This window comes from Nyctibius grandis, chromosome Z (assembly GCF_013368605.1).
Source record: "Nyctibius grandis isolate bNycGra1 chromosome Z, bNycGra1.pri, whole genome shotgun sequence".
Taxonomy (NCBI): Eukaryota; Metazoa; Chordata; class Aves; order Nyctibiiformes; family Nyctibiidae; genus Nyctibius; species Nyctibius grandis.
In genome coordinates this window covers 68,435,085-68,458,621 of record NC_090695.1, presented here as the reverse complement: position 1 = coordinate 68,458,621, position 23,537 = coordinate 68,435,085, and the positions used below count along the sequence as shown (strand labels likewise).

Genomic DNA, 23,537 nt, shown 5'->3' with positions numbered 1-23,537 from the left:
TGGTTGACTTTCCAAAAACTGAAAGAACAACAACAACAAAAAAATACTGTGAGTGAACTCGGAACAATAAGCATCAGAAACTGATTATGTGCTAAGTATCAAAACCCATCTTCACTCTTAAATGTTCTCTCACTACATTGGAAAGAGCCAGACTCGATCTCCTCTTGTATAAATATCTCTTAACATCTTCAATCACCCTCTTGTCCTTTATGAATAAAATTGTTTTAGAACATATTCTATTACAATTCTTGAATATATACTATCACTATATCAACTACTTACTCATCTTCAGTTCATCAGTCAATTCCAATTTTCACTGCAACCTTCCCCCTCCAACAGAACCTACTAGAGGCAGAGCTGTAATTTAGCAAGTTTAAGAGGCAGGTATGTCAAATCTTCAGCAAGTATTGCTGGGAGAAGTGGGTTTCCCTGGGTGCGTACCCAGCATAGTCACGCACACTTTAACAGCTGGTGCAGCTGAACAAAAATGTTTAACAATGGTTCTGAAACCACTCCATCTCTGGCCCAAGTATTTTGAGTACACACAGGACATACACACCAGGGACAGGAATAAGAGGGCCAGTGGCTCTGAGGAGCTCCTTTCCCTTTCCAGATTGGTACCCGGACACAAACAAATCGCACAAAGGACTGAGAATAGTGTCTTTATCACTCATTACTCCCTCGGGACACATTGCAAAGCAAGCAGACTTGGTTCTCAAAACTGAATTTTAACCAGTAATTTAAAAGTTGAAAGGTCGCATATCACATTAGGAGTTCATTAAGTCATTGGGCTCTAATTAATGATGTTAGATCTAAAAGTGTGCATGTATCTCATTGAACAGTCTTTTGTTCTGATTCAAAAGAAAATTGACTTTCAACTGTTATCCAGTGAAAGTTAAGATGTTTCTTTCAAGCTCATTACATACTTAATTCCAGGTATGCTTAAATACAATGTAAAAACTCATCTATCAAAATGTATCCTTTCATGCCCACACACTTATATAACAGAACTACAGTATCTGTCCTCAACTGCAGCTGATTTACTTACTCCAAAAAGGTCTGTAAATACTGTTAAGTATTTGCATGACACAAAGTTTAGCCATTTAAATCTATTTCATGAAACTCAAGATTCCAGATTAGTATATGTCAAACATAAAGGAGGTGAAATCAGCTTCCAAAGCAGCAAACTGGCTGCCAGGTGAAAACAAAAAGTTCCTCTTCATTTTGGTTGGAGGAAAAGTGCTGTGCTAATGGCTTCAGTGAGAGTAAAACATTTTTGAGAAACAGTAAAACAACACTGAGCATTGAAGCAAAAAAAATTGGGAGAATGAAAACAATGAAGATGAAAGGCTTTTAAAAAAGGATTAAACGTGCTACAGCACTCAGTATAAGTGCAGAGGTTGCTTCCTATTGCCAAAAAAAACAACAAAACATTCAGATTTTGAAGTGGCATACATTTAAACAAAAAAAACAACCAAACAAAAAAAAATTTTTTTGAAGAGTCTATATATATTACATTATATACTATTTACTTCAAGCAGAACTGATTTGGTAGGAAGCATGACTTGTACGGCTACAGCTGGCAGAAGCGAGTAGCCAAAAGGAGGGGCGAAGGGAAGCTATACTTTCTCAAAATTAAAAGCCCCTGAAAGTCTGTGGAATGCTGTTTACTTCAGCTCTATTTTACAACCACTGCTGCACGGAGAAGGGATTGACTGAAATGTCTGCAGCCTGTGGCCACCCACACTATGGGAAGCACTATGATTAAAGAGACTGCTACGTTGTTGTATCTGCCAGCAAAGTCTGCTGCATGCTGTAATTATTATACTTGCAGTCTTCTTATAATCTATTGCATCTGTTGCGGCAAGTCCCCTTACATTGTCCAACAAGAAAACCATTGAACGTGAATAGCAAGTTATATCTAACGTGCACAAATGACTTGAAAACTGGATACTTTAAACACTTCTCTTTTAAGTTTATGAAAACATTTTGCCTTATAGTACAGCCAGTGCCGCAGTGAAAGGAGATCTATCAGTGAAATATTCACTTTAACCTACTTATCAAGATATAGTCTGACACACCACCCTTTCACCCCACATCTTTATAATGAGCTAAGTCATTGCTTTAGATTTTTAAAGCACAAAAGCTATGTGAATTGTAGATTAGACGTGTATCTAGAGAGCACTAAAATATTACAATTCCATCTGTCATTTCATTAAGTGATTACATACATTGAGCACTTCCGATGACCCTATGATTTAAATGCATTACAACTTCTCCCCTTCTCATTAAGGATGTTTAATATTTCATAATAACTTTGAAAACAACAAAATAAGCCCTAAACATCAAAATATGTAGCAGTTCTCTTAGCAGAAAATTTTATTTTAAATTCTGACCTCTCCAGTAAGTATTAAAAAAGTTCAAAACATATTCCATGCATTCAAAACTTATATTCCATGCATGCTCCTGATGTTGTCTGGTGCTCTACCACACAGAATTAAGCAGTACAATGCTGCTGTTGGAAGCACAACATAGCTGTTATTACACTCTTCCCTACCAAATTTATGAGGCAGTCTGTACCATTTCAACAATTTTGCCAGGAATTGGCTGCACAGATGCTCCTGTGAAAAGCACAGATTGCCTACTGGCTCTAAATATGAAGTGTTACACTAACCAGTGTGCCACCACCTAGCAAATGAGGGAAGAAGGATGTACCAAAAGCAAGGATGAATAAAAAAAATCAAGGACTGGATAAAAGCCCATTCATTTTCACCCACTCTAGACCACTTCCTGAGGAAATGTCTTTAGACCCTCTTTGATATAAACCTTTGATTAGAGGCAAGGGTATATTCCACATATCATGACTGAGGAAAAGGGCCACAAAGACTCCTGAAGGACCAGAGAAAAATATAGAAAAAATTAATAGGAAAAGTGTAAACAAGATACACACTTTAATCACTATCAGATGTCTTTCATCTGAAGGAATACACGATGGTCTTTGCAGTGATCAAAGTTCCTGATGATTATTTGCACAGGTTAGAGGAGGAATGACAACTCCTCTTTTCCAAACATACCAAAAAAGCCATAAGATCCCTAAAACCACATGAGTGAGTCTTAGAAAGTGATTAAGTAACTTTGAACTACTTTGGCCTCGAGGAGACTTAACATTTTCCATTTCTCTCTTGGACGCATGCCCCCTGGAACACAGACCTCTCTCTTCCCAAAACTGCTAGGGGAAAACCAGATCCCCTGGTCCACGCCTCCCCTTCCCTCTTAAACTGGCATTCCCTTCTCTTTATTTTGTATTTTACCTATGGTAAAATATTATAGTGATACTATTACAAAGATAAGAAATAGTTTATTTAGAAATAGTTATTTAACTTAGTCTGAATATTACTAAAATTAGTGTTCTCCCCTTAGAAGGGGGAAACAACAAAAACAAAGTTTCAAATGTTGTACTTGTAATAAAACCATGATATAATTTATGATCTATGACACAGGTTCTTTCTCCTCTTTCTCAACAATAAATAACAGGTGAATTATGTTCATAATTTTAACTCAAATATCTTAGTTCAGCTCTTAATCTCCCTCTTTCAAAAGTGTCTAGATAAGAATGAAAAAACATGTTTCTCAGTATGAACTCTGGCAATTCATAAGCCTTTTAATAGACACATTACCCATATGTGTCATTAATATAGTATTCTTATCTCATAGAGGCATCATTTATTGTAAACCCAACATTATTTTAATATTTTTCTGCATCAAACGGCCTTGGGGCCCATTTCCCCCTTGGAATGACAAATGACAAATTATTTAGGCTCTTCCTAACTTAATAAAGCAGACTAAAGAATAGATCTTGCAGTTCAATATAATTTGTGCACTAAATATCTTCTTCGGGTTACCTTAAATTCCCATCTCCTAGTCAAACGTGAGCTTGTAGATTTGCTTTTATAAAGATGAGAGAATACTTTACAGAAAAAAAAAAGAGAAAAGCTTATTACATTCTATTTGGCTTATTCTTAACATATCATATTCTTTCCTAACAACATTTTCTGAGGTGTTCTTACAAATTCTTAGTCCCATAGATCTCTTATTAAGGTCCACAGTTATTTTTTCAACCTTGGAAATGTAGATTTGGCCCTAGATCAACCATCTGACAAAGCAAAGACAACAAGTAAATTTGCCACAAAATCAAATCAATACTCTTCACCTAAGAATATCGTAATTCCAGTGTACAACCTACGTCTTCATGTATAAATTAATGCATCTGTATTAAAGTTGGTAATGTTAGAGAGAGAATGAAGAGACGGATTACTGTTTCCTTAAATCACAATGATCTAATTTATATTAAAACAAGTTTATAAGCAGCAATATTAAAAACGAGAAAAAAAATGTTACTTTACAATGGTCACGCTCTCCATTAATGTCATTCCTTTTCTTCCAAAAAAACACAGAATACAGTGCAGTTGCAGTTCTTTGAGATGTGCTGGCATGCAGACATCTATTCCATCAAAAGGGCATTCAAGGAAAAGGGAATGTTTTGCAAAAAGAGCATAGATGTGTGACCTCCAAAGGGTAGTATACACACTAATAAATTAAATTCCTACTAGGAAGAAGTTGGTAAGGAAGTCAGTAAATGTTTAACAGAAAACAGCTCTTCAAGTTGTAAAGAGAAAATCTTCTCTCACTATTGAGTACTTACCTGTATGCAAATTCATACTGTGGGAAACTTTCAGTCTAGTAGAGGATCTTGGAGTTGTCTTAAGAGAAAGACTTTCTGCCAAGGACGGTATTGTTTCAGGGAGCCTCCAAGATCACAGAATCACAGAATCAATCAGGTTGGAAGAGACCTCTGCAATCATCGAGTCCAACCATTGCCCTGACACCACCCTGTCAACTAGACCATGGCGCTAAGTGCCATGTCCAGTCTTTTCTTAAACACATCCAGAGATGGTGACTCCACCACCTCCCTGAGCAGCCCATTCCAATGTCTAATGACCCTTTCTGAGAAGAAATTCTTCCTAATGTCCAACCTGAACCTCCCCTGGCGAAGCCTGAGACTATGTCCTCTTGTCCTATCACTAGTTGCCTGGGAGAAGAGGCCGACTCCCACTCCGCTACAACCTCCCTTCAGGTAGTTGTAGACTGCGATAAAATGGCATATTATTAGGTGAAAATTACTTCAAGTAATCACCCCACACATACGGGAATGAGGCCCAGCTTCTGGTGGAGTGTGTCTGGATCCCTTGAATACTTTTACACTCCTACAATATACTCTTAACAGATCTCACCATCTTTATGGACATTTTCTTCATAATAGCACCCTGCCATGTTTATTTCAGCAACTGAAATAAAACAAATGGCAAGAATAATTTTTTTTTTAAAAAAAAAACTAAACGTGAAGAAATATTAAACATCAGTTTTGGAGAAGAAAACAGCCCACTGAATCTGAGCCAAATATGTAGACAGGAACTACAGCTGGACCCAAAGAGACCAAGGTATGCAAACACTAAACAACCACTGATGCTGGGGGAAAAAGAGGGGCACGGTGAAGAAGGTATATCTGTCTCTGACCAACAGATGAGGACAAGAACAGTAAAAAAACAAGATGTGTACAAGTTCTGGGCAAAACCATCTCTTGTTCATTACTGAGGCAAAATGCTTAACAAATACAAGGCATCAGAAGTTAGGTCTACACCTGCTAAAATGTGTCTCATCATTTGTTCCAAATCCTGATCACACTGTGATCTCTCACCTGTGAGTCAGCCCTTAAGTTTGTAAGACTGTTTTTTTTCAGTCTTATTTACAAACTGTTTTACAGAATTTACTATTTTCACTTTGCTTATGCATTCTCTAAAACATCTCACTTTAATGTTTCATTTTACACAATACCTGTGTGTATAGCTTTTGCATACAAGTCTGAAATAACAATACACCCAGTGTCCACTGGTTGAATTAACTGAAAATTGTTTTAAAATATCAATTAATTAATCTCCAATAATTACAAACAGGAAAGCTGATTCTGACTTTTCTGGCTTTTAATACCATTGCCTTTGATAAAATGGCACTTCTGAATCTTTTGTATATGCTTTCAGCTATACAGGGTGTGGGGTGTTGGCATTTAACCTCTTCTATCTTTTTTCTGTCTATTCTATCTATCTTTTTTAATTTTTGCAACTATATGTAACTGAAAAACCATTCTAGAATAAAATGCCCTTCAGATACCTGTTTCATTCTGCTCCTGAGATTTAGACTAAGAGTGTGCATACACACTGTTTATCAAGAGAGGTGAACTAGGTGAGGAAATCACAATTTTATAGTCACTGCCATTATTACATATTTAAACTTCCTTGTATAATATGGTGAACTGAGAACTACCCAGAAGCTAGGGTGGAGCAAACACTTTTGATCCTTTATTGCTTAAATAAACAATGGGAAAACCGTCAGTTTAACTGTTGTGACAATTACATTCAGTCAGGTATGTTTGCTGTTCTTTAGTCAACTTTGTTATTAAATGGATAGATCAAGTTTAAAACAAAAAATGCCTGTATGTTTAGTTTCACACGTGAAAAATGAAACTATGTAAACAGAATTTTAAACACAGAATTGAGAAGCAGTATCTTTTGTGTCTTCCCCTTATATCTGGGAAACATTTTAAAATCAGCTTTTCCTATTCAGAAAGCTAATAAGCTTCCTTATTATTCCTTGGCTCCCAAGTCAAATACAACACTCAGGTCTCTTGGATGCAACTTTGATGGCTTGTCAACTTACAAATGCCATCAAAATCTGCATTTACCATCCTGTCCATAGGATATAAGCCTATGTTGGATTTAAAATTTCTAAAATTACCTTAAGTTCCAAGTGCTTCAATGCTCTGACCAATCATGAATCATAAGAATAATCTAAAAATCTCCAAACATAAACAAAACAATATCATAAAAGGGATCACTAGCCTGTAATTATCCAGAATCTCTTGCGTGTCCACAAAAGCCTCCAGAACAGGCAACTGTTAGCAGCAGGGTACTTCATAGACTGTTTTTGTTTGTTTCCATTTTTACGAGGCATATTTGTTTAATAATTGCTCTTAGTTTTAACAAAGAATGGAAAATTTTATAACATCGAACAGCTTAAGGGAAAGTACAATGCACAACAGCTAATTCCCTGTTTTTATTTCTCGTTACCAGCTCCAGTGAATGGCTTGTTTGTGCTCACTCTGTTACAGCATTCTTTTATACCCATTAATCTGGTTGCAGAAGTCAAGTTCAACTTGGTCCTTCCTTAGAGGGAGCACTCATCTTTACTTGTCACCCTGATGACGAATTTGACAAATGAAGGCAAATGACCGCATAACGCTGCCTTTCTAACAACGCGCACCCAGAGGGAACCAGGGAAAGGCCGCAACGTTGTTACCATCAGTTTAACCCCTAACAACATCTAAATTGCCTTTCTCATTATAAACAGCGTGTGAGAGCGCCCGCTCCCACGCGCAGGCACGCGTGTGTGTGCGGTACACACTGGCATGACGTAACGCAGACAGCGCCCTACCTGGTATAATCTTTTGCGGCTTATGACGCTTGCTGGAGGTGCTGTGCTAACGCATGGCAGAAGGCTTGCTCTTAACGAGGCACCTGAAAGGAAAGAATGTACGCTTTGTTGTACACGGCATTGTGGGGGGAGTCTCACACCTACAGCAAATAAACTCCTGAAACCAGCAGCAGTGAAAAAGGTGATAGAATAAATTAAAACACAGGAGCAGCAAAGCAAGTAATATGATGACAGATATACTAAAAAAAAATCTGGAATAGATAGATGACTTGTCCTTAAAAATACAGTGCATGACCATACATAAATGGGTCACCATGAAACCATGTAATACGGTTTGCCTAGGGAAAAACAGAGGAGGGGACATACAAAAAACCTGCACTGTTCGGAACACTATTTGTGTGAGAAAGGAATGGTTGTTTCTTTTTGTTGCGTTTTTCTGAATCTATCTGCATGATGAGTCCTTCATTGTAACCACTTCTAAACAAACAGTTTTCTAAACTGTTTGCATACAGTGTGTAATACAACAGATCCTCAGATACAAAGCCCTTAAGTACTAAACAAAAATACAAATATGAAGAATTAGTCATTATCATAACAACTGAAAACACAAGTAGAATTCTTCCAGATCTCTGGAATAAGACAAAAAATCAGTTCAACTGCATGCACTGTGCATACAGAAAATAGAAAGATCATTAAATTAATTTTCCTGAATTGTTGCCAAAAATTTCAGGAATCTTAACACAGAACTGTCACTAGTGTAAGCATCATTAGACAGCTAAAACTCAAAATAATGCTACACAACCTGGGCAGCAGAGAAGCTAGCTTCTAATCTAGAGACTATTATTAAAAGAAAACATTAATCTTCCTTTAGAAGAATATGTATTAGAATGCTGTGAAACATAAAGCTGTGTACATATTAATATAAACCAATCATATGTGTACCTATACGTAATATGAAGAATGTCATCTACTGGTATGAAAGAATATACACCACTGTTCATAAGTTAGTAAACAGCTATCATAATAAGCAACAAAGTTGTCATTACTATGTACTGTGAACTGTGTCCAGTTCTAAACTCTTCCTCACATACTCGGCATACTGCATTTTAACAATTACATATGAGTCATATATCCTGCAAAATAAGCTTCTTCCCATAAAACAGATTCGGGAGAAAATATAATGAGAATTACAGAGTCTAGCTCTCTTTTCATCTTCCATTTCACATAAAAGATATTTTGGATGCTTCGTAAAGATATGATGAGAATCCCTGTATTTCTCAAAGATAATCTAGTCCCTCTCAGTCCCTTCATGTTTTACTGTGATACCTTACTATCCTCATTGTGATAGAAATACTGGAAATGCTTTGGTAACTCATTCCAAATAGAAGCCAAAATACACGAAAGCACGCATACGCTCACACGTTTCACACTCCTTGACCTTTTCCTAACGTTTCTTTCCAGTTTTTTTCTCAGCTATTCTCCACAACTTTCCTGTAGTTCTGTCAATGTCTACTCTCTTTTTTCTTGTAATACTTCTATCTCAATTTGTATGAGACTTCCTCAGAAGTAACTAAATAATCTTGCAAAGTCCCAGTAAATCAATTAGAAACTCTTCGCTAACAGACAAAACGTAAGTCCACTTAAATCCTAAAATTTTAAGAAATTTCATTTTGCTGAACTCCTGTTTTTATAACAGTGGTGTTTTTCTTCTATTCCTGACTATTATTGCCTAACCAAAATACAAGTCAATAAACTATTAAGAATGGCAAATATGGTAACACCTGATCAGACAGCTGGATATCCAAAATATGAGTGAAAAAGCACTTGACATCCAAGGAGAAAAGAAAAACCCCACACAAGTGCAAGTTTATGAGAGGTAACTAAGCATTGCAATGCAGGTGCATCTGTCCCATGAAGTAAATCACAAACGTTTCCATTTTGAACCATCACTGACAGACCATCCTTTCAATGTTAATTTATCACAGTCTCAGATATATTGCTACATAGAAAGCAAAGGTCTTAAAAGCCCATTTTGCTGAAAATTCTGGCACAAATTCATAACTAGGGGTGAAAGGTCAGTGCTTCATTAACTGAAACAACTCAATTAAAACTGCAGTTTAATTAAAAAGTCAAGATGATCATTAAAAAAATCAGGTCATCTGGAGAACATCACTAAAAGTCTCAAACATCCTGTGCTTAATTGGCAGTAAATTTCTTGATCTGGCCTATTTGAGGAGCAGCAATCCACTGCAAAATGCTTTAATACAATTTGATGCAATAGACAGAACTCCATCAAATTTAGTTTAAACAAATACAGCTTCAAGGTACATCAAGAACAGGAGGCAAGTGTAACAATACTAAAAGGAAAGATCCCACACAGAAGGCCTTGACATTACATTTTCAGATTTATCACTCAAATTAAAACAAAACAAAACAAAAAAACAAAACAAAAAAATCCCCACAAACCCCTTTTTACCAGAAACATTCGAGCATTGCTGTACAAGCAGGGGTTCTACTAAACATGTACCATATTAAACTAACGTTTTTCAAACATGTTTCCATGTTTGCTATTCAAAAAATAACAAGATGACACTGAAGTTCTGGTATACCTCCTATTTCCCTAAAAAGCAGAGAAACTCCAGCAAGCAAATGCTGCAGTTTTACTGCAAACACTAAATTGGGCAAAATGGAAATCCTCTACCTGAAAAGACTACATCTGCCTCAAAGAGGTACACTCATGTGGTGAGCTTTGTTCATCGAGTGCTGACAGTGTCCAAAGGAAATAATAATATGGTCTCTGCTTTCCATTGCATACATTTGAAAACAAGTGGTGTCCACTACATTTCCACCAACATTGTTTAGCTCAGCAGAAAATGGAGAAGTTAAACTCAGAGACAAGAGGGGGAGGCAAGAACTGCAGACCATAATTCAAAACCTTGATCTTACAGCAGAAATATCTCAGCAACATTCAAAAATGATTAATACATGAGTCAGAGTTTTAGAGGCTTTTCTTTTAATCAGTTTTAGCATTTTCATAGGAACATTTTTACACAGTTCTGTTGAGGAACTAGAAACTCACTGGCTCAATAAAACTAAAACTTTCTGACTCAAAATTTTTACATCGATTTGGCATCATACCATCCTCAGTTCAAAAATCACCCAGAATAACACTGGCAAGAGAAAACATGTATGAAACCTTATGAAAGATAAAACACACAAGTTTCCTTAGGTATTTTTGGAAAATATAACAAAAATAATTTTATAATTCCAGTGCCATTAAAAATTACTCTTACAAAGAACACCTATTACTTTTGCAGCCATTAACATAATGTGGCCTTGCACAGGATACAGATACCCAAAAGAACTACACATTTCCAGAAAGGAAAAATTTGGCCAAGCCCCAAAACCACCTCTAAAAACACGTGCCAAGGCTGATAGGCCTTCCACCTCTATGTTCAGGATACTATGTATACACTGCCTTGTTCCTTTGTATTCTTTTGAGGGAAAGTAGAGCAGTGGAAAAAATGTATCTTACATTTAAAAAAAATATATAAAAATTTAAAAAGAGAGATATTAACTGTTCCTGTTTTACCCAATTTGTAAAGGGATGGGCTGTAACACTTTCACAAGTATGTATGGCCTTCCAAACCAATACAACAAAAGCGGTATTTGAAACAAATTCCAAAGCCATAAACAATTCATAAACACAGTTTACAAACTGAGAGCAGAGGAGGAGGTGTGACCAAGTTAATAATTCAGAAAAGCTCTCTAGTTGTTGCAATGTGATTGCCAGAATAATCCACAGTGAAAGGAAGCTGTTCTAGCCCCACCAGACAGAAGCCAATGTTAGAACCGCACTTACTGCACAGCTCCAAAACCCTCTGCTCAGAGAAGGCCAGCTGGAGAAACTAAATCACTTTCTTAGAGACTAGTTTCACCAGGTCATGATTGATTTCATCAGTGAGAAACCTGTGGCAGCATGTATCCTGGCTTCCTCCACTGCATCTTGGCTGTATAGAAGACCTATGGAAACCAGATTGTAGCGCTAAAATTTGGAACCATAAAAAAAAAAAATTCTACCATTTTAAATAGCATCTGATCCTAAAAACACTGCAGTCTGCATTACACGTTTTAATTAAATCCAATTAATTTCTTTGCACATTTTATTCTTTCAGAGGCGTTACAGACCTGCACGATCTTGGTTTCTGAAACTTACTAATAATGCAATTCGAGTGGGTAGCTACTCTTCTTGCCATTAAAAACAACACAGCTTTTCTATGACAATGGCAGGAAAGTTAGAAAGCAGGAAAGCATCAAACACATTTTGGCTACTTTGAAAATGCAATTTAGTAGATGAAAACAAAAGACTTGAGATCAGTCTTCCTAGTCAAAGACACACTGAAAGGCCACAAAGTGCTCTTTAGGAACTCGTGCTTGCCATTACAAAAAGCAAAGTGTAATTTAATAGTCAATGTACATAGCTATAAAAACAAAGGAAAGAAGAATGTTCACCACTATCTTGACTGAATCATATCATTTTCCAATCTGATATAATTTCGCATTTTGGGAGGAAAATTTTCATGGAAGCCACGTTTAAATCCCACAAAACTAGGAAGCAATCTTAAAAAGTGTTTTGTTATTGTTGTTGTTGTTAAAATTAAACTGTTAATAGTAAGCCGGTAAAGTTGTCTATCTCCACTACACACTCCTCCTCATATTTTTGGTTGTTTGGGTGCAGTTTTTTGTTTGTTTGGTTGGTTGGTTTGATTTGTGTTTTTACATTTTCTTTTTTCTATTGTCAAGCAAACGTACACCCAAAGGTCCCAATTTATTTGATGCTTGCTGCTTTACACAGTAAACTACTTTACCTTTTTAAAAACTGAGTATTCCTCCTCAGTGTACGCCGAAGTATTAAGCTGAGGAGACAAAATTAACTTTCAGCTGCAGGCCCAAAGGACAAGGCTACTTGTGAAAGTCACTTCTGCAGAAGCTGAACAGCAGATCCTATGCATAAACCCCTTTTCCATGGCTGCTGTGTCAGTGCGCACGGACCCAACACAGAGCCCCAATCTGTGTGGTTATGGACAGCTTTCCATCCACCCCATTTACGGAGAGCTTGAATACCTGAGATAATCTATCATCTCATTCCAAGTGCACGCAAGTTTTCCATAAATCTAAAAACCTTTTAAGTAGCATTCAAATTTCAGAGCTTCATTTAGAATTAATTTCTGGATTTCAATTCCCTTTACATCATGTAGCCACAAAACCACCTTCCTCCTCTCACCCAAGAATTTGTTTCAACTATGTATTTTAGACTTTTGGCCATTTTTTCCATAGTGTACCACAGTGTATTTGGCATCTTAGCACCAGAGAGTGAATATCACTGCTGTAAAGAGCTGCTGCCATGTTACAAGGCAGATGTCAGATCAAACTACTGCAGATGTTGGTCATACAGTCAATATGAAAACAGCTGATGCAAACGTCAAATTACAGCTGTCATAGCAAATGTGTCTTGATCTCTTTCTGTGACAATCTTTTGAGACACATATAATGTGGAAAATAAAGTAGTTTAGGAGTAAACAATGTTAAGTATGCACTAGGTGGGTCAACAGACTTACTGTATGTTTATTTTTTTAAAATATAAATCATTATCATGCACGGCAAAAGAAACCCTTCAAGAGTAGCAAAATATTTAACTTCAGTTCTTGTACAAACTGCTGTACAAACAAGCATGAGAGTCCTTATTATATTACAATTGCTGGTGACAAGAATTACAATGCTGATTAGGAAAAGGAGATAAAACCACTTTCTTCAAAATGCTTTGTGATGATGCACACTGGACACTAATAAATCGAGAAGAAATTCTAATGACTATAAAAAACAATTTGGTTCTTTTGTTCTCAACTTTTGTATCCTTATGCTGTGCATTTTACAACCTCCCTTACCTGTAGGCGGTTTTTTTAATTAAAAGTTTTCCAAGAGCTGTTTCTTTCCCTCTGATCAAAAACCAAATGTATTACATTTCAGATCATATTATGCTACACCCACTTTAGGCAACTAGGGAAGTGATGAATGATAAAAATAGCTAGTAAGACATGTTTGTGCTTTGAAATCCTCCGTGCCCTCTTCCCTATCACTTTTTGGTTAACTCCTGACCTATCAAGTCACAATGACTATTGGAGTTGATTCAAACACACAGAGTGTGTGGAAAAATTCCTGCAGTCTACAGCGTGGCTTGAACCAAATGCTTACATATGAGTCCCAATCTAAGATGGCTTCAGGTGGCAGTGCGGCCAAAAGCAGCAGTCTCACCTTCATCCATCCCCAACTGTTTCTTCTTGTTTACTTGATACTTTTTCTTATATCAGGAACACCATTAGTTCAGTCACATCAATCAGATAAGGCAACTGATTTAGATTAAAACAACTGGGTTTTTCCCTCCCAGAAACGGAAGCTGTCTGTGGAAGGCTGGGTAAAACTCTCCTTCACCACTTAACATCATTAATGCATATGCTGCTGCTAATAACAAATAAAATGACAAATTTTGCTCTGTTTGGTAACTAAGGGCATGCTATTATTCATCTCGTATGTCATTATGAAGAATATATACAACCAGCAAGAATACATTAGAAAAGACAGAAATTTTTTTTGCATCACTTTACTTTGGTATTCAAGCATTGCTGCACTGTGAATTCCAAGTATACTGACCTCAGGAAAAGCCTCTTGAAAAAGGTTAAAGACAGGAAGAAAATAAGGGTGATTTTAGTTAGTATTAAGCTGTTGAGAATTTCATTGCATGTGGTACAACACAGACACTCAAAGGCATCTGAAAGTTTGTGAGAACTTACTGCTGAGAATTACTGCACCTAAATCAACAAACCTACACAGTTAAATACACTTATTTACCAACACAAACATCCGCAGTATCATTACCTATTTTATAATAATTTTTACATCATCATATTACATGCATACCTAGATAAACTGACATGTACAAAGTCAACTATTAAGTAAGCAATTAACTACTTAAAGAAGCCCAGAAGTATCTTCAATTTTAGCAGACACGTACATAAATATTGATCAGGCTGCTACATTCTCACTAGTTCGGAGGACTATAAGATATTAAAAAAACACATTAACAATTCCATTAATATTTGTAACCATATTTTGATATGGACCCACAGAGAGTGCAAGGATGTACAATGAACAACACTGCACCCTCACATTGCTATTCAGCAATGTAAAGCATTAAGCATCAATATGCTGCAAGTTACATGCTGATGTGCTTTGCTAGTTCAGTGTGGAAATATATAAAATAAGAACAGATGTGCCATGCAAAACCCTAAATTTGGGATTAAAGTTAAGGATTCATTATTCCTTAAGTTACTAAATATAAATCCACACACAAGCATTATCCCTCCCCTCTCTGAATGCCTTTGAAGTTTGGATACAATTAAATTATTCCTAGGCAGGAGATTAAACAAAAGCAAAAAAGGATAAAATTAAAGAGCAAATACAAGCTGTTTTCCAAACAAACTATGACATTTGTCCAGGTTATTTACTTTATCTTAATTGAAAGGTTCTTTTTTTATAATAACACTTTCTTCACTTCTGATCTGTGGTCATTGCTCACTATTCACAGTTACTAGACTTGGTGAATCTACTAGGTTAAAAGCCATCAAAACTACCCACTTTAAAATGCCACATCTTTTCAACATTTAAAATGACAGACTAGCACTGACTATGTTATAATTAGAGTGATATACACTTCAACACAATATGTATGCAAGTTGTGTTTGGAGCAGTTTCTTAAATGACAGTGTCTCTATGTTATATATGTAGCACCTTTAAATAATCAATTTAATTCAAAGCAGTCCTGGGAAGGATTCATTCACTTACCCGTATCCAGCTGTTGGCCTTCAATTCCACAGGGTTCTGTGGTTCACTGCTGTATAGACAACATAAGCACCACATCAGAGTCTTCTGGCTTTCATCTGCAGAAAAAAAAAGCAAATAAGGATACATTTAGAGAAAAAAAAAAAGAAAAATCAAAACACAGACCGAATTACAGACAACAATCCCTATCCATCCAAAAAAATAAAGCCCTAAATATTAGTCTCAACTCATAATGCTTCTACTCTACTAGATTCATGCTACACATTTAATATTATTCATATGTAGCTCTTGTGTAATCATTTCCTACAATAGCAATTTGAAAGGTATCAGAGTTCAAAACCTATACAATATTTAGATGGTCTTAATAAACATGCATGTCCTAGTGATTCATTTACATAAATAATATTTGAAGCTATCATCAAGGAACTTCCAATGTAATAAAAATAGTTATTACATTGTGTCCAAAGCTTGCACAACTAGAGAATGCTCACTTCTGAAAAATTTAAGTTTGTGAAGTGTGACATTATTCATAATAAGAATGTAAACAACCGAGTTTTCTGTAAGGATATATTAAGATACGTCATGCTTCAGGAAAATTACATTTCTGCAGACAGCAGAATAGCTAAATGGTGATGGAAAAAAACCCTCATATTGTGATTTTCTGTTCAGGATCAGATCAGGTTTTACTTAACTCTAACCCACTGTTGGAAATTAGTTGCCTTCTCTAAAAACCTGCTATACTGAGCAATACTGTCACTGCCCAGATGCACAGATATTATAGAGGAGCTCGTTATTTGGAGTATGCAGTTGAAGAGCCATTTAACTCATGATTATTTCCCACAACTTTGTGTTCAATAGTTTGGGGTTTTTTTAAATGTTCTTTGGCAGATACCAAGAGTCTCTACACTGAATTTCATCCCATAATAAAACTGTACGATTGTCATAAAAATCATGAAAACTGGACATAGTTTTGTAGCTCTGATATAATATTCATTTAGTAAGCAATATTATTCTTGTTAAAAATAATACAATGGAGTAATACCACATGAGTTTTAGAAATCATATTAGGAGACAAGTTGATTATCAAGCTCAGCAAGTGATTTCTTTTGTACTCTCTGTATTTGTTAACCAGGATGTAATAAATAGTATTATTTAGAAATGCTTTGTTAGCAAAGCCTGAAGAAAAACTAAAGCTGCATTAAGTAACGTCTGTATTTTCACCAGGTGATCAGAGATGTTAATATTGTTTTAAACCAGTATTCCTCAATAAATGTCCAACACGCCTGCAGGCCGTTACTGGCCTCCCACTGACTAACATCTCTGCACAGAAATGGTTTCTCAAACATACACATTTAACTGACTACAGTTTGGGGTATTCTGCCATTGTGTGTTTGGGAATTTTTTTTAAATATGGATTTTTACAAGGCTAATAACTTCCTAGGTTGTTTAAGACTGGAGTTAAAGGAGACATCTTGCATACTCCTCAGCAGAAATCCAAAGTATCCTTATACTTCAATTGTAATATATCCAACTAGCATTCAGACATCAGCGCTAAGAGGCAACTCTATCATCTCCTTAAAAAAACATTTAATCTAAACTCTGATATGAAATTATATGGGAGGAAAAAATAAACAAAATACTGTTTTATTTGTTTAAATGTCTAAATTATAGCCATTTGCTTATTGGAAAATGAAGACTTTAAACATTATTAATTACTAGTACTAAAATATTCTCTGTTTATAAAGTCTGGCTTTTGAAATAATAATTTTCAGTGATATGAATTACATTTAAAAAAAGGTCAAACTATACAGAAAGAGACAGGGAAAAAAAAGAAGAAAAATCAAGTCCAAATCGCCTATCCTGAACAAATTATACATAGTTCAAGTGTCCCTTCTTTTGACTCATCCTGTTGATAGTGTATATCTACAGTATGCCATTAAGTCATTTTACTTAAGTTACGGGTTTTTTTGACCTAAAAGAATAAAGGAAAGAGGTGAAAAAAAATGCATGTAACTGCTTAATTAGACTTCTGGATGAGAAGACTTTTTACTACACATGGTGACTTGCTGCATACTATAAATTGCATATATTGTTGCCTGTCAGAAATGTAGATTAGTACGATGAAAGCTAAAGGGAAGAAAACAAAGCTTAGATAAATGCAATACTGGTGCACTTTGCCAGCATAATGAGTTTACACATATTTACCTAGATACATTCAAACCTCAACCTAAGTGATACCAACTTTTATTTGTGTCTTAGCTATGCCAACAGTTCCCAAAAAATAAGGGACTTGTACAGCTTCACTATTTTCCCAGTCAAAATTACTTTTTGGCTACAACAAAAACTGAAGTAGCCTCCCATAGAGCTGTGAAAAGTAGGAAAAGGGACCATACAGTCCTCTTGCTGAAGTACCCGATGACACTTAGAGGGCCACTCTCAGGTTCACTGCTTTCTTTTCACAACTGCTTTGGAACTGGAGATGAAAGACAGGAAGATTAAGAATAAGGGGGACAGATCCTAAAATAATTATGGCAGCTGCAAAAGTTAATCACATCAAAAGACCAAACACAGAAAGCCACAGAAAACTTACTGGTGGGTTTTTCCCTACCATTTTTCTAGTACCAGTGATCCCCAGATTATCATGGTATGCACTGAAAACCATTACCAGGATATGAACGAAGGCATTTGATCTTATTATGGCATGAAAGAATGCTCACTACCCAAATAACTACCCAATTAATACATCCAGAGGAACAAAATTAGTAACTCAGAGGTGGAAATTATATACCAAAAAAGGTCACCAACTATCTACTGGACTTCTTAAGTAGGTTAATGTTGTAACTCCAACCAAAGGAATGAAAATTTTCTGTAGGAAATTTAACACAGCTTCAAAGCTGTTTTGTAAAAACCAAAAAAAAACAACAACAAAAAAGAAAGAAACAAACAAAAGCCCAAACCTTTATGATGAATCACATTGCATTTCTTCCCTGTCAGTCTCACATCAAAAATGAAAATAAAAAAAAAAGAAAAAAAAAAAAGGCAATGTTTTTCTCATAACAGTGTGGTCTCAATCATCCTATGATACAGTCAGTTTATAAATACCCTGTCATGAATGGGGCCAGATGCAAGGAACTAATAAGAAAACCCTAATCTTACAGCCAGAAATATTATTTTTAGAGCTTGCTGTAAAGTTTTATTTGAAATACTTCAGAAAATATTGATTAGCTAAAACAGAACTTTCTGTGAAAATGAATGCACATGCAAGCATGCATGCACACACACATATACTGACATACAGAGCCACTAAGAAATTCCCCAGCATTTATAGTATTAGTTTGGGATTCAAGACGTTTGGGCTCAAAACTCAAACCAGGAGGGTCCTACTGAGAAGCTAATCCCCCAGCCCACAGAAAAAACATTGGAATTCCTTATGAAAACTGAATTCCTCATGTATCCCTTGTGGTTTAGGACCACAAGTACAGCCATGAGATTTTCTTGGGTTGTGCTTCCTTCACATTAGCATTCTAAATAAGGCTAACTTGGTCACCTCCTGCTCAGGAGTGTTTATGAGGAGATTATTTTCCCTTGGAGACCATGCTTCCTGCACTGAGTGGTCAGCCATGTCAGCTTCCAGCACCAACAGACATTCATCTAAGGTGGTAGGTATTGTGGTTTGGACGTGATGCAGAAGTATAATGTTTTTCCTCATCCATTTATTAGTATGAAAGACTGAATTGAACAAAACCAGTTCCTTCTACTGCGAGGGTGGCCTGGTCTCAGACATATGCCTGAATGAGCTATTTATCCAAATGAGAAATTCACAAAACCCACGTGAGAGTCAGAGTCTGCTATAGCCAGCACTATCTTAAACAATATCTTCAGATAGTAGTGCCAAACAAAATCAAAATCTGCTGGATCTAAAATGCCAGCAGTCCAAAGACCGCTCAGGTGGCTCTAAAAAGAGGAAGTGGTGGGAACGTGTAAGCAGACATCTTCAGGTCTATCGATGTCAGAAAATCTCCTTGACTCATCTTTAAGCATTAAAGGATTCCATTTTGAGCAAGTGAAGTTCTCTGAATTGGCTGGCTTGCAACTTTGAGACAAAAAAAACCCTATAGTAAAACTCCATTCTCTGCAGTCTTCAGAGGTGATGACTGACTTGCAGCAAAAGTGTTTTTCTTGCTTTAGAAAATTCTGAGGGATACCAAAGAAGAGGAAAGAAGTAGAGCAAACCAAGAACGTATTGCTGGGATTGTGAAACAGATGGCTTTCAACTCTGATGAAAAATATACATGAAGCTCCTTTCTATACCACAATATATTGTCAGCTCAGAAACACTGATGGTCTAAAGACTTGTATATTCCAAACAAAAACTTAGAAGAAAAGCATGTGTGTAACTGTAAACATCAACAGTTATCAACATTCTCAAAAACTGGAACTATGATTAAAAAGGAAACCATTGTACAGTAAGTCTATAAAGTATGAAAAGGCTTTTCTCAAAAGGTGCCACAAAAGCACACATTTCACACTCTGTGAAAGTGATCTATGTTTAGATTTACGGTTCCTTCCCAAATTTTCCTTTCACAGGGTAAGTGCTGACATAACACACATCTACCTTGTGTTTTGCAGACAAGTTCATTCTGCCTGTGCTTGGAGCTGACTAGAAGAAGATAAAGCCAAACCAGAAGACATATGATTGCTTCAGCCTAATGCTGTGTTTGACTTAATAAGCCCTTCCAGTTGAACACAAAAATTGTCCTTTCCTGCATTTCCCCAAAAGGAAGCATACAGCAGAAGAGACAAAATATAACTTTTTTTTGTAGTTGTAGGAGTAGCAGAAGACTGGCAAAAGATTATTTTAAGGGGCTCACAGAGCAGCTCAGAATTAGTTTTCTGCTTAAAGGTAGCTCCTGAGTCATTTATCGATATATCAACATCTCAGTTGCTGAAAAATGTACTGGAACTCTGGTGAGGTAGCAAAAGTAGTGTCTCCTCCCTCCAAACAGTTTTCCTATCCCCAGTTTCTTTTCTCTTCTTTATTCTCACCTACACACACACAAACTACCAGTAAGAGGCTTTTGATTTTTCATACTTTTTTTCCTATGTTATCACTTCACTGTTTTGCTTTTGATTCTGCATGCATTTTCACTAGTTTGCAAGATGGGGAAAACACATTCAGAATAAACTCAAGAAAAACAAACACAATCATAACTTAGTACAGCTTTACACTAATAGAAAACAAACAAGTATCAGAAAAATTAATTTTTCTATATTAGCATATATAGTAGAATATTCTGATGTGTAACGGGAAGAAACTTCGTTGAAAGTAATCTGAAACACTAGATTTTGTACATTTTGAGAACCTAACAAACACATAATTAATACAATAAGAAAAATGGAAATCATGACGCACATAAACACTCATTGGGTTTAAAACCTACTGCTCCCAAGTCAAGATTCTGTAACTAATCCATGAAATTAAATAACTCTAAAAGTGAATTTAAGAGTTCTCAATGCCACATATTTTAAATAACTTGGCTAACCTTTTCATCTCAAAATTTTACTTAAGTAAAAAAGAATGCTGTGTTTTTATGGAAAAAAAATCAAAGTATATAACAAGCTATATTTTCCTAATTCCTGTAGAACAGAGTTTATGGAACTGCTGCAGAAATATCATTACACATTCTTACCATATCCTATAACAAAAGGATTCCAACAAAGCCTTCCTAGAAGCTGGCCAATTAAAGGAAACTGCTGGATTGCTACAATTGAATCCTGTTAAAACATAAAAACAAACAAAAAGATAGTAAATACACTGCACATCAACAGTAGGTTAGGAGAACTGTTAATGATACAGATTGTTGTAAATTACAGTCCCAATGGTTTTGCTATGAAATACTCTGGAAGCAAAACAGCTGCAGGTATGTAATAAAAGCAGAACTTCCTGAAATTGGCAACAATTTCATAATTTGTTCATTTCCCTCACATCCAGTAATCAGAAAACAATATTAGTAACCAAGATGTTATAATAACAAAAGCACAATCAAACTATATTTTTGTGTTCCTCATTACGTTAATATACTGTCTTACAGAGTTTCTGAAGAAAGGCATACCTACTATGGCATAAAACTAGGTATCTTTCTGTTACTTTCGCTTGCTTTCTTTAAATTAACTTATGTAATGACTAGCCAGTAAAAACTGTCATTTAACTTTTAACCAAATAGAAAGCAGCTTCACTATAAAAGTAGTAGACAATGTAGTTTACATACAATCCTGTGTAATCAGTTTTATTTTTCCATTTTTGTAGCTTTACTGTCTCATAAATGAAGGCTTTTAAAAATGGTGCTGTGCTGAGATAACATGCAAGTAGCAGGAACGATAACCATCTCCTGATGCTGCAATAAATTCCTTACATTTGTCTCACGTTTGGGGTTAGCCCTAGACTTTCTGGGGCCATATTCATAAGGTCCAGTTCAGGCAAAGCCTCAGATTACTTGAAGTAGCAACATTAAAAATATTTTTTTTCCCCTCTTAAGAAAAAGACATACATAAATAGGGGAAGAAACACCACTCCCCAGAAATCTTTTATTTAAAAGTTAAATTCAGTTCAGAAAAAAACAACTCTGCATTTTTCAGGTAAGAAGAATATTTAAAAAGAACTACTTCCATAAGCTAATTATACTGAACACATATACTGAAAAAGCCATGCTCAGAGAAACATATACAGAACTAAATATATAAATAACTAAACTTACTTTTTAAAAAAAGCACTCTAGTGAGTGCAGACAATAATTAAATTGCTAAGCAGAACAGCCAGCAGCACATGCCAACGATCTGACCATGCTGCTAGAACTCAATATGTGTGCCACAACACTGGGGTTAACATGTCAACAGACCCTCTGAGATTTAAAGTATCAGTTACAGTTTTGCATGTTAAGGCCTTTAAATAACTCAATTTATGACCTGACAACCAGAATCAAATTCTTGTTTATTTTAAAGAGTTTTTTAAAGAGGCTAGAGCATTGGCTGGGAAATCTCACGTGACAACAACCAATCAAGAAGAAAAAGCTCCTTTCACAATAAATCAGGGAAACAGGAAGCAAATTCCTGTTCGCATTACCTGAGACTGTTTCCCCAATTTGCCTCTCTGATCCAGCAATACATGAGGTCAATAACACAAACTTCTTTGCTACTGTTAGCTTCTGGTTTTATCAAAACATGGTGCAGATCGTTTCTGAGGGCGTCTTCAGAAAGGTCACTCTTCCTTTTAAAGACACTTACCATATGTTTTAAAGTTTCATAAATCTGATGTAGAAACTCCTGGAGCTGGGGCAAGTGAAGGCACACATCCTTCTGGGATTCCAGCGTGGTGGCTTGACCCCATTTAATAGCTTTATCCAACCAATAATCAAAGTTCAGTTTGGGCACTGTAGTGTCCTGGGCCATTCCACAATCCTGAAAAAAAGATTGTAACTCCCCATCAGGCAGCACTAAACACTGGCTTCAAACCAAGAATGAAAATAGGAAGAAGGATCTCTGCTAACTTTTTTTGCGTTCACATGTGAAGGGAGGTGTGGGGGTGTCTTTGTATTTACATCTCATAAGGGTGCTAATTTTCTTTGTAGTAGTAAGAGGGTAAAATAATAATCCCATTGTGACAAAGTAGCAAAGGGGTCACAGTAATCAGTAAATTACCTCAGAATGTACCACCCATCTGTGTCTCAGGCTTTTATTATCTAAATTTGTCGTCACCAATATTTCACTCAAAGAATATTAGAATAATGCAAGTATGCATGTGTTTAGAATGCTTTGCATGATGAAAAACTGAAAATACCTATTTCAAGATAAATGAAAGCATTAAAATAAGGGTCAATCAAAACAAAAGGGGTTAGAGGGCCTTTGCTTGTTGTAAATTCTACACTTGCAATTGATCATTAGTTTTAAGTGCAAAAAGAGTATTGTCCTTACATGAAACTAATAAATTTAGTATTTCAGTTTGCTTTTATTTTTATTATTATACAAAGGAAAGGGAACAAATATGCCCACACACGGCTTTACATATAACTCAGTTCTGAATAAAAGCTGTACCACATATA

The 23,537-nt window shown here is 35.9% G+C and overlaps 1 protein-coding gene across 1 annotated transcript in view; it reads right to left on the bottom strand.

Moving 5' to 3' along the window:
* The window catches only part of FANCC (FA complementation group C), a 71,975-nt gene extending 49,079 nt beyond the window's left edge, over positions 1–22,896 (bottom strand). Inside the window, exons 1-3 of the mRNA XM_068423636.1 lie at positions 22,723–22,896; positions 21,132–21,216; positions 15,445–15,539 (exon numbers count right to left, since the gene is read on the bottom strand). Of these exons, the coding sequence (XP_068279737.1) occupies positions 15,445–15,539; positions 21,132–21,216; positions 22,723–22,887 (345 nt within the window). The 5' untranslated portion in view covers positions 22,888–22,896. The remainder of the gene's footprint in view (positions 1–15,444; positions 15,540–21,131; positions 21,217–22,722) is intronic.
* Positions 22,897–23,537: the final 641 nt, after the last annotated feature.